The sequence below is a fragment of the Rhinolophus hipposideros genome (assembly GCF_964194185.1).
Source record: "Rhinolophus hipposideros genome assembly, chromosome: 8".
In the NCBI taxonomy this organism is placed as follows: domain Eukaryota; kingdom Metazoa; phylum Chordata; class Mammalia; order Chiroptera; family Rhinolophidae; genus Rhinolophus; species Rhinolophus hipposideros.
In genome coordinates, this window is record NC_138054.1 from 21,629,860 (window position 1) to 21,642,193 (window position 12,334).

Here is a 12,334-nt window from a genome sequence, read left to right on the forward strand (position 1 = left end):
CTGCTATCATTGGATAAATACATGCATCTTTTTTGACTAAACAAAGGTCATATCCTGCCTTGTTTCAAATTTCTGTCTGTTTTGAAAAAGGCATTTCTAAATGGAATTGATTTCTTAAAAATCGTACGTCTGACAGTTGATGTCTGGTTAGTTTTAGTAAACAAAAGTTTCTCGTATTTGGTGCATTATAGTTTGAGAGATGCAATAACATCTTGAATTTCAGGAATTAGTCATTTTGATTATGTTTAAGAGGCTTAGGGAAGTTCCAAGCCTTCTGTTTACTTTCCACAGCGATTGCCGTACTAAGTTTTCCTCTATAGCTATTTATATACATTGGGGTGTGTGTGTAAACTTTTATCTTACTTTGGTTATTTATCATCACTACCTATAAGCACTTTTTATTTTCATTATGGAAATGCTGTGTTATTTTCTGTTCATGAATGCCACTTCTAACTGTACATAAATCTGCTCTAGTTGTGCATTTAGATGTTTGAGCATCTTGGACTTTATGAGAAAGTCCTTATATTTCATGTATTTCTAAATTACTTTTCCATCAGTAGCACAGTGGCAGTGACAATTGAAATGTACAAAGCTCGCGGCCTCCTGATTTCCCCTGTCATCTGAGAAACTTTTTTTCAGCCTTATATTTTAAGACATACTGTGAAACTCCTTTAATCAAGATCTTAGATTGGTAGGAGAGGAAGATAATGAAAGAAGCCCAGTGCTGTGGAGACAGGCTACATTTTCCCTCTCCTCCCCTGTTATCAAGCCCCCACCTTGATCTTAAGGAGAGAGGCAGGCCAAGTGGGCTCCCTGTGGCTGCATATGCATGCTGCTGTTCTCCGCATAATTCTGTGATTCAGACTCGCCCAGGAGGAACAGGAGAGAGGCCCGGCACAGAATATGTTTTATGGGTCAGTTATGTTCAACTGTGTTAAATGTTTGAGAGGTGGAGGGAGAAAAAAAATCAATGCCCAAGGAAGAGTGACTATGTTGAACACAACCACAGATCATTTACAATGGTAGGGAACTAGCATTTTGAGACAAAATTTTATGGCAAATGAGTGAGAAGGAGGCAGGGAAGAAATTTGGTGACACTGGCATCAAAAGTCGCAGGGTGTGAAGCTGAGAGCACAGGCGGATTACCTGTACCGCAGCTTTGTGAAGCAGAATGTCTGATGAACCCAACCAGAGACTTAAAGCTTTAAGGCTCGCCCAGGCCCGTCCCACGCAGCCTGACTCCTGGGCTGACAGCAGTGATCACCGATTGACAGCTTCTTGAATTGCAGGCGCAGAACCAAGGTCAGCATTCAGAACTCAGGGTGGGGCAGAGGTAGGTTTTCCCAAAGGCTAACAGAGCTTAACCTTCATGGCCCCACACTTTGAGGAGCCCCTTCCAACTTCCTCTACCTAATTTTGTATTCATTTTTCTGTTCTTAAAGAAAAGCTTCAGGCCGCTCAATATCTGCATCCACTCCTGGGACCTCCTGAAGTTACACACAGAAGTGTGAGTGGGGCTGTGTGCATATATGCACGGGCACTTCCACATTTTTCTGGGGACCAGTCTGTAGTCTCTATCAGCTTCTCAAAGCCGTGTGTGACTCAAAACTGTTAAATTTGGGCCTTGGAGAAATGAATCAGCCTCTTAGTTCTGGTCTTGTAAACCTAGACTTAGACAGTGATGGTTTAATTGCTAGAGGCAACAGCTCATGACTCATGTAGAAAAGTGCCCTGAATACATCACTGGACACATTGAACACAGGAGACATAGGCATGTTTTTGATTGGGTGCATCTCATCTGGAAGACACACCGTCATATTCATTCATTCATTCATTCATTCATTCATTCATTCATTCATTCACTGGTTCATTTCTAAACATGTACTGAGTATCTCCTCTATACCTGCAGCTGTGCAGGTTCCAAGAACCCTACACAGCCTCGCTACTTTTGAGGAGCTCACACAGCTTCTGCCATTTCAGCTACAGGACTCCATTCTTTCCCAAGCTTGCTATATCCATATGAGTGCTGGCCATGAGATCTCGAGGCTATTTTTAATAGAAATGAAACCTTGTCAACATATTCCCAATTCCAAAATACCAAGCAGAAAAAGTCAGTCTCCCAAGAGAGTGGTGTCCCGAGGCAGGGGGCTGCCCCCGCTGCAGGGCAGCTGCCCAGCGGTGTGCTCCTGGCTGAGGGCTCACAGTGCAGGGGCACCAGCATGTGTCCTGAGGCCCAGGTACCTGAGGAGCGCAGAAATAAATAATGGTTCGACTGCCATTGGGCTTAGAGATTAACCCCTGTGGTTAACGGCTTTGTTAGTTTTGCAATTAGTCTCCTACAGGCAAAGCAAGAATTCTTTCACATCTATCACATGTAACTTAGCTGGCGGATATTGGATTGTAAAACTCATCTTTATTTCCCCATTCCTATTCTTTGTACTTCTCACTACCCACTTTCTCTGAACTCAAATTCTATCAAAAGTCTGTTGTTCCCTCCTCTACAGGCTTCTGTCACCATCCTCTTCCGCCTCATCTATTGCCACAATTCTCTGCCCTCATTCTGCTTGCTCCCCTCAACCCACCTGGCCAGAGTAACCTCTGTAAAGTGCAGTTCCAGTGCTTCTGCTGTGCATGGTGAGCTGCGACTCCCCACTTCCCACACAGAGGCGATACGGTCACCAGGATATTGTTAGAGAGCTTGGAAGGGAAGAATAAGCCAAGTGGAATCTAGAGACATCTTGTGCTTCTGTGGATTTCTTGTTCTTCCACAGACAGACATGCCTCTGGGTAGCCCCCACTGCCCCCTGCCTTGTTCCTTCCATCCAGTATTCCCCTTCCCCCCATCCACCCCATCTCTCAGCATGTTATTCAAGTTTCAACTGAGGAGACACTAATTTTAAAGCCTGTACATAAGGTGGAAACTTTATGTAATGGAATCAAAATTATACTTCAAAACACTAGAACCACCTGAGAGTTGTGAGGTTTCCTCTGTCTATTTTTCCCCACAGCCACTAAAAAGCATCAAGGAACAGAGACTACCTAAAAGATAGTGCAGTCATGTCTCCTAGCTTTTCTTGCTCCCTCCAAGAAGGGTTTCCCAGCCTTTTCCATGTCTGGCACACAGAGAAAATGATAGTAGTTACATGGCACACCAGGGCAAATGGTGGGGGAGGGGGGTGGCTGCACGTAGGAGGCAGGTACCTCTAGCCACCCAGATCCTTTTAGGCCCCCCGAAGGTGGGGGGGGCAGTCCTTCTGCATCAATGGCCCAGCTGGGAATCTCTGTTATAAGGGACATGTTTGCTGAATAAAAATGGCTTCCATGGGTTTTTTTCCTTTTTTTTTTTCTGATACTTGTATCCTAAAAAGTTGGATTTGTGATATGACTCCACTTGACATAAATTCTGCCCTTCATGAATTCTGCCTTGATTCTCCATAAACACTGTTTATCTCTCTCATGTCGTTTTTGTATGATCTGGAAAATCATGAACTTGGTGTGACCCTTCAAGGGAAGGAACTGTGACTTACACCTCACGTGGGGCTGCCTGGTCCATGATGGGTGTTTGAATGTGCCTCTGTTGAAGGAATGATAGTTCCTTACGTTGAACTAAGAAGCTTCTGCGTAGAAAAGGAAACCATCAACAAAATGAAAAGGCAACCTTTTCTGAATGGGAGAAAATATTTGCAAATTATATATCTGATATTTGATAAGGTATTAATATCCAAAATATATAAAGAGCTCAAACAACTCAATAAGAAACAACAAAAAAAATCAGATTAAAAAAATGAGCAGAGGATCTGAATAGACATTTTTCCAAAGAGGACATGCCAACAGGTACATGGTGGCCAACAGGTACATGAAAAGATGCTCACCATCACTAGTCATCAAGGAAATGCAAATCAAACCCACAAGGAGATATCACCTCACACGTGTTAAAGTGACTCTTATTATAAAGACAAGACAGAACAAGTGTTGGCAAGAATGTTGTGAGAAGGGAATCCTTTGCACTGTTGGTGGGAATGTAAATCGGTGCAGCCACTATGGAAAACAGTATGGAGATTCCTCAAAAAATTTAAAACAGAACATACTGTATAGTGCAGTTATGCCATTTCTGGGTATTTATCCAAAGGAAACAAAAATACTAATTTGAAAAGATAAATGCACCCTCTGTTTATTGCATTATTTATAATAGCCAAGACCTGGAAGCCACCTGAGTGTCCGTTGATGCATGCATGGATAAAGAAGATGTGGTGTGTGTGCGCGCGCATGTGTGTTTATATACACACATACTATCAGACTGTTACTCAGCCCTTTATAAAAAGACTTCTTGCCATTTGTGACAACATCGTTCGACTTTGAGGGCATTATGCTAAGCAAAACAAATCAAACAGAGAAAGACAGAAAGACAAATACTGTATGGACTCACTCATATACGGACTCTAAACCAAAAAAAGAAAGAAAAACAAATGAAAAACCTGAGTTCATACATACAGAAAACAGATGTTGGTTGCCAGAGACAGGCAGTTGGGGGTGGGCAAAATGGGTGATAGGGGGTCAAAAGGGACAAGCTTCCATTTCTAAAATAAATAAATTCTAAGGATCAACTGTAGAGCATGGTACCTATAGTTAATAATACTGTAATGCATGTTTGAAAGTTGCTTTGAGAGTAGATCTAAAACTGGTCATCACAAGAAAAATAAATTTGTAACTTGTAGTGATGAATATTAACTAGACTTATTGTGCTGATCATTTCACAGCATGTAAGGACATCGAATCATTTTGGTGTACACCTGGAGCTAATACAATGTTCTATGTCAGTTACATCTCAGTGAGAAAAAGAAGTTCCTTCTAGTGACCCAGTACTTGATTGACATCACAATAGGGCTTTCTTTGCATTCTAAAATCATTTTCCCGTCTGTGTTTCTCTCTTTATAGGAATTCAGAAATACACTTGGAAATCACCTGAGCTCAATACTTCACACCTCTGCTGCAACCCAGCGGGACTCAGCGAGTTCCAGAATGGCACTGCACTTGCACCATCCTCAGCAATTGCTGCGGATGTCTGTGGGCCTGGCTCTGTTTGCTCTGCTTTTTGCTTTTTTGGTCAAGGTCTATAATTAAAACTCCACTAAATGAAGCATCTTTGAAGAAGAATAAATTCCTAATTAAAATCTTCAATGAACAGGAAAGCAGCCACATCGGTTCTCAAAGGCCATTAATTTACGCTGGTCTCACTGCGTCCTCTTCAGCCACACTTTTTAATGAGGCTCACCCTGTCTCACGTGGAGTTGGGCCCATTGGTTATTTGATCTAAAAACTAACAACAGCTGCCATAGCATATCTTTTAAATTAAGCCCCTTTTGGTTTATTTTTTAGCAAGAAATGCAAATGGTTGTATCTTCTTTAACTCTCCAATCTTGAAGTCAGAACCTAATCATACCGTGTGCCTACTCACCTTTTTCTTATGTGGGAAGAATTTTCCATCTTTAATAAACATATTTAAATGCACCTTCCTCTTTATACTTTGTTTGGAGTCCCGATGCTACGAACATCTTATTTTTCACAGCAGATGTGTTTCTGAAACGTTTATATTGAAACCTTTTTTTGGACCTTGAATCCTTTTGGAATGCACAAGGAGCCTGCCAGTTAAAGGACTCTCGGCAACAGTTTGAGAAGTGTGAGGAATCACCACTTCTTTGGTGCCCACCAACTTTCAAAAACTAGATTTGTCTAAAACAGCCAGGCCCTTTTTCTGACCAATAGCAACAAATGTGCATTTTTGACCAATGGCAACAAATGTTCATTTCTACCTGACATCATTAGCCTTTTCTAAATGATTAGCCTTTCACGATAAAAGAAATTGGTGCAATAAGCAAATCATATGACTATCAGAATTTAAAGAAGTTTCTTGGATTGTATCAGCACAGGGAAATGAGGTGCCCGGTGGTTACCATAGGACATTTTTCATCTTTAAACCCACGCTCCCACCCTGTTTAGCTCTTCCTTTTATTTGTATCTTTTAAGGAATACAAATTAAAATTGAATCATGTCATCAGTTGGTGAGTGTAAAAAAAACCCAGAATTTTAGTGTTAGTACATTTCTCCCATAACTGCTTTCTCCCATAACTGGTATATGAATCCAAAAGAAAGTCACATTGAAAAAACAAAGGATCTGCCTGAGAGTCCTAGAGAGGAACATCCACTGTGGATCAATCTCCCGGACTCCTCAGTCCTGCAGAGTGTCGGAGCCTGGCGGGCACTTCCTTTCTGGAGATACACGCGGTCATTTTTGTTGTTGTTGTTGTTGTTAATAAAGTGCATTCCTGTGTGGTACATATTTCTGAAAAACCTAGCAGAAGTGAAAACACTACTCCAAGTCTAGAGTCACACTATGTAGGACATAAGAAAAGCTTTCTACCTCTAACCCGGTTGGAGACAGAAAGTTTTTCTCTATTTCTCGAAGCTCACTCTTTCCCCACCATTTTCCTCTCACCCGCCTCATCTAATTTTTTCTTCTTCACTAGCTGTATGCTTTTCTTTCCTCCAGTCTCCTGCCTTCGATTTTTCTTCCTGTAAGAGAATGATACACCTGGCCGTCCAGCAGCCCCACTGTCACCTCACCGAACATGGTGGGGAACTTCAAGGATTGTTTTGACCATACAGGATGCTCCCCACTCTGTCCCGACTGTTTCTTACCCCCAGTTAGGCTGCAACTCCACTCTGCTCTTTGTTTCAGAAAGTTGCTTAGCCACTGCTCTGCTGCAGGGAGCACATCGTACATGGTATTGGGCATTGTATTTATTGGTGCCAGTTATGATGGGGGTGACAGGGGTTTGGAAATCCAGCTTACTTTTCTCCAGGACGTCCTGCTAGAGGGAGAGAGGAGAGAAGTGTGTGGTAGGTTTCGACAGCACAATTCTCTGTGGACAGGACTCTGAATGCAACTGCGTCAGGGAGCTGGAAGAGCAAGTGTGGTCGTCAGTAGCATCGTCGCCTTTCCAGCTCCACTCCTTCCTGCTCTCGGTGGTAGCCCTGGCTATGTGATGTGCTTTGGTCAGAGCAGGAGGAGTGGAAGTGTCATGTCTTTCTCTGCGGCAGACACGCTCAGAGCCCACATGCAGTCTGCCGTGTGTTCTTCCCACCACCAGGGTAAGCGTGTGCACATATGCCAAGACGAAACCTCTCAGCCTGGGTCCCGAGTAGTGTGAGGAGCAGAGCCCTCACATTAATGTGAGGACCAGCATGTACTAGGCATGCGTCAAACAACAGAGGAGCTTTGTCATGTTAAGCATCTGAGTTTTGGGAGTGATCTCTAGAACATTAGCTAGCCTATCCTGACCCATACAGAGTCAACCATGATAGGACAATTCATCTGCACTTCATAAATATAGCTGTTGTACCTCATGTTGTCTCTTCATGTTTTCCCTTACTACCAAAACTTTTTTTTAATTTAATTTTATTTTTTTTTCTGGCCTTCTCTGCTGAAAAAGGGAATTTGTAAAAAGATCTATCTTAGTTTGTTCAGGCTGCTATAATAGAATACCATAGACTGGGTGGCTTAAACAACACAAATTTATTTCTCATAGTTCTGAAGGCTGGAAAGGCCAAGATCCAGGTGCTGGCAGAAGTGGTAGCATGTGAGGGCCTACTTCCTGGTTCATAGATGGCCATCTTCTGGCTGTATCCTCATACGATGGAAGGGGTCTTTTCTTATAAAGGCACTACTCCCATTCATGAGGGCTCCACCCTCAACCCGGTCACCTCCTGAAGGCCCCACCTCCCACCATCACATTGGGAATTGGGTTTCAACATATGAATTTGCCGCACGGCACACATTCAATCTAGACCAAGATTTTTTCAATGCTTTGGCCAATTTTTTTCTTAAGGTAAACTATTAGAGTAAAACAGTTAGATGAAAATGTGTATAAATCATAGGAAACTGATAGATTTTCAAAAAGTGGACATACATTGTAACCAGTACCAGTAGACTCCCCATGCACCTTCCAAGCCATTAATTCTGCCCCCCAAAACTAACTACTATCCTTGTTTCTAACATCATAGACTGGCTTGCCTGTTTATGAGCTTTATATAAATGGCATCATATGGTATGCACTATTTCACGTCGGCCTTTGCTCAACGTTACTTGTGAGTCGCATCCAGTTGTGTGTAGCAGTAGTTCATTCATTTTCACTGCTGAATGGAATTCTATTGTATGAATATACCCCATCATATTTCACAATTCTACAGTTGAGTTTCCAATTTTTTGGCTATTGTGAATAATGCTACTGTAAACATGTGTTTTGATACACATATATAAGCACTTGTGTGCTGAACATATATCTAGAAGCCAAATTGCTGAGTTGGGGCATTTGCATATGCTCAGCTTCAGTAAATACTGCCAAATGGTTTTCTTAGGTGGTTGTCCCAATTTACATTCCCAGAAGCAGTATATGAGAGTTCTGGATGCAATCCATTTGTTGACATGAACTCTGCCATTCTTCCCACTATTTCTTCTCTCCGTACCCTTGACATTTCTTCGGCAGCGTTTATATCTGCCGTCTCCCATCCATGGGTCAGCTCCATTTTAATAAAAATCTTGATAGCCATTAACTGTCTAGCCCTTAAATGTGCCACACATCATGATGTGCACTTTACAAGTGTTAATCAGTCCTGAAAAAGCAACTTTTGGGATAGGTATTCTTATTCCCATTTTATTGCAAAAAAAAAAGTTTCTCTTTTCCTCTCTTTTCCTCCCTCCCTCCTTTCCTTTCTTTTCCCTTCCCTACTCTTTCCTTCCTACCTTCCTTCTTCCTTCCTTCTGTGTCTCCTGCTTCATCAAGGGTAAGGTAGTCCATAGGACAATGTAAAGAATTTTTTGGTAAAAGCTTTGTTACTGGGTAAAAGTGTATAATCATCAGCTTTCCATGTGCCATCCAGTCAAAATATGCTTTTCTCTGGACTTCTCTCCAGGTTGAAGTTTCAGTGTATATTATGTCACTTAGAATATGAGCTACAAATGAAGCTTCAAGAGGTTTTATCATTATAAAACAAACTAGAAAGAAAAATGAAGGGGGAGAAGTAGACAATGGAAGGGAAAAAATAGGAAGAGAAAGAAGAAAAAGGAAGAGAGGAAAAAAATATTCTTGAGACTTGCCTGGCACCCCCAGGGTTGTTCTGTGAACTCATAGGAGCACCCTGGGATGTTTTAAATTTCTGAGGGAAATACAGTGACATCTGTTAGATTCATGCAAACTACTACTCAAAATAGTTCACAATTTCAACACTAGAATTCACAACATTGTTTTGATGATACCTTATCTTTGTAAGACTGGATTTTTGGCACTTGCTTTGATAAAAAGCAAGTATCAAGTGAAAATCAATGTGGAACAAAATATGAAGGTGCTCTTAATTCAAGGTTTGAGGGTGCAGCGCCCAGCAGATGCACACTTTCCATTAATAAGTAATTACGGTAATTTTAGAATAAAATAAAAATATGTTTCTTTCAATTTACATGTATTTTTCAAACAGTTTTTAACAAGCTATGAGGACATAAATATTTACTAAGTTGTTAAACAGAATGGTTAGCTGTTTCTTTTGGCCTAGGGGGTGCCACGAATCAAGAAAACTTGAGAACTTATGCTCTGTGGTACACCCTAATTTAGAGGACCCATGTCACACTCATATTTAATATGGGGTCCTAATCACTTCTCAAAATATTTTCTCTGTATTTTACAGTTGATTTATGAATAGCACATGTTTGGTAAATTTACACTTATCTTACCCCTGAGCTTAAATTTTATGGTGTTCAAACCATAAAATTTGAGTTAAGAAATTATAAAGGAGTCAACTAGATTCCGATCACAGTTGTTTCCAATACAAATGTGAGGTCAATCAGAAAAGAGCATGAGGTTTTTGACATCTGTGAAAGTTTGGTTCAAATTCCAGCCAGTCCACTTTCTCTTTGTGAACCTCATCTATGAAACACTGGCAGATTCCTTTGTCGTGTCACTGAAAGACAACATCAGCTCACCACATATCAAGTACTGTGTCCTTGGCACACATCATTTCTTCCCCTTTCGTGATTACATTAGCCATTGAAACCTGAAAACCAACTTTGTAAATAAAGCTAGGTGTTTTAAATGCTGATATTAACACATGACCACCCAAAAGAATTATATATGGAATAAAAAGATTCCTGCCTCAAGGGGCTTAGAGTCTAATTCTAACAAATGGAGCAAAGGAAGAAAAATTCAAAGTAAATGGATTGCAGCTGTATTTGAGGAAATCAAATTAATGAATAGCATGGAGCACAGATTTGGGTGGCCGATCTTAGATCAAGAAGGAGGTTTTCCATGGCCAAAGATGAAAAGAGCAAACAGATTAATAGGGAAGCCTAGAAGTCATGCCCTCCCCCATCCTGCCTTGGGGGTAAAGGGAAATGCAGACACTATTATTCTTCATTAGTTTTCTGTCAATTATTTCCTACCAGTACTATTTCCTAAAGTTCTTTAGCCAAAACATCCCAACTGTGTAGCAGTTAAAGATTTCATTTGGTCTCTTGTGGTCTTCCTATTTTATGGGCATCTAAATACATTTGTGTATACTGATGAGGCAAATGCTGAGGGGTGGGGGAATACATATATAGACTTAGATCAAGGTAAGGGGAAAGTTGGAGTTCAGGAAAGCCTAAAGAACTGGGAATTTTAACTTTCGGTTTTATCTCATCTGCTTTTAATATACCTAATTAATCATAATAACTACAGATGTTATCCTACACTGATTACAAGGTCCAACCATTTAACTTCTGTTTTTACTTCCAGTTTCCATAAAAAGAGATAACATACAGGTGGTTTTTAAACAGACCTAAAGATTTTCAAATAGCGTAGATTAAAAAGCATGTTGTTCACTTATGACTTACTATACCTGGGCCTAACCTTTGTGAACTAAAGCATACCATCCATATAATGCATACATAAGTAATGAGTAATTACAAACTACAGCTTACTCTTAAACTGAGTGTTATCACCTTCAAAGAGTCCTTTGGAATAACTCTGATGACACTCAATCCTGAAAATCATTCCTGGTACTATCTTATGAATCTTTGCCCTTGTAGGAGGAATTTGTGTTATGATCTCTACTCATGGAGGTATAATTTGTGTTGAAATTACCAGAAATAATTTAAACATCTGGTGAGCGAAGTGTAAGATTGAACTAGGTGTATTGGGAGGAATCCCTAGGAAAATTCTTTTGTTGCTCTCGGCCCTCTTTAGAGAATCCCTTGAAGCAAGATTTCTTCCCTTAAACACTAAACTTTCCCCTTGGATAACATGAACAAAGAAAAGTCCTAGACCAGACGGCTTCACAGGTGAATTCCACAAAACATTTAAAGAATAATTAACACCAATCCTTCTCAAACTCTTTCCAAAAATGGAAGAGGAGAGAACACTTCCTAACTCATTCTATGAGGCCCGCATTACCCTGATATCACAACCTGATAAAGATACCAAAAGAAAAGGAAATGGCAAAACAGTATCTTAGGGATATAGATTAAAAAAATACACAAGAAAATATTAGTAAATTGACTTCAACAGTGAATTAAAAAAATGCAGGGGAGGTTCAACATAAAATCAATGTAACAACACATTAATAGAAAGAAGGGGGAAATGTGATCATCTCAATTGACTCTGCAAAGACAGAATCCACCACCCTTCATGACAAAAACCTCTTAGAAAACTAGAATAATAGAGGGGGAATTGCTCAACTCAGTAAAAGATGTTTATGAAAACCCACAGCTAACACCATGTTGAGTGAAAAGCTGAGAGTTTACCCCCGAAGATCAGGATCAAGGCAAGAGTGCCCACTTTTACAGCTGCCATGCAGCATTATATTGGAAGTTCTAGTGAGAGCTGTTAGCCAAGAAAAAGAAATAAAAGGCATCCAATTTGGAAAGGGAGAGGTAAAACTGTACTTGCAGATAACAGGATCCTATAGAGAAAATCCCAAAGATTCCGCAAGAAAGCTACTAAAACTAATAAACGAATTCAGCAAAGTGATAGATTTTAGGATCAATACACATAAATGAGTTGTCTTCCTATACACCAGCAATGAACAATACAAAAAAAAAGAATCAGAAAGCAATATCATGTACAGTAGTATCTAAAAGAATTAATACCGAGGAATAAATCTAACAAAAGGAGTAAAAGACTTGTATGCTGAAAACTATAGAACATTGCTGAAAAAATTTAAATATCTAAACAAACGAAAAGCTATTTCATGTTCATGGACAGGAAGACTCAACATGGTTAAAATGTCAATACTACCCAAAGCAAGCTAC

General features: G+C 40.3%; 1 protein-coding gene across 2 annotated transcripts in view; it reads left to right on the plus strand.

Annotated features, from left to right (window-relative positions):
* The window catches only part of CDKAL1 (CDKAL1 threonylcarbamoyladenosine tRNA methylthiotransferase), a 629,213-nt gene extending 622,845 nt beyond the window's left edge, over window positions 1-6,368 (plus strand). Inside the window, exon 16 of one of the 2 annotated variants that reach the window (XM_081056268.1) lies at window positions 4,936-6,368. In XM_081056268.1, coding sequence (XP_080912394.1) covers window positions 4,936-5,121 — 186 coding nt within the window. In that variant the 3' untranslated portion in view covers window positions 5,122-6,368. The remainder of the gene's footprint in view (window positions 1-4,935) is intronic. The other variant, XM_081056269.1, reaches the window with a different exon arrangement.
* The last annotated feature ends 5,966 nt before the right edge of the window (window positions 6,369-12,334 follow it).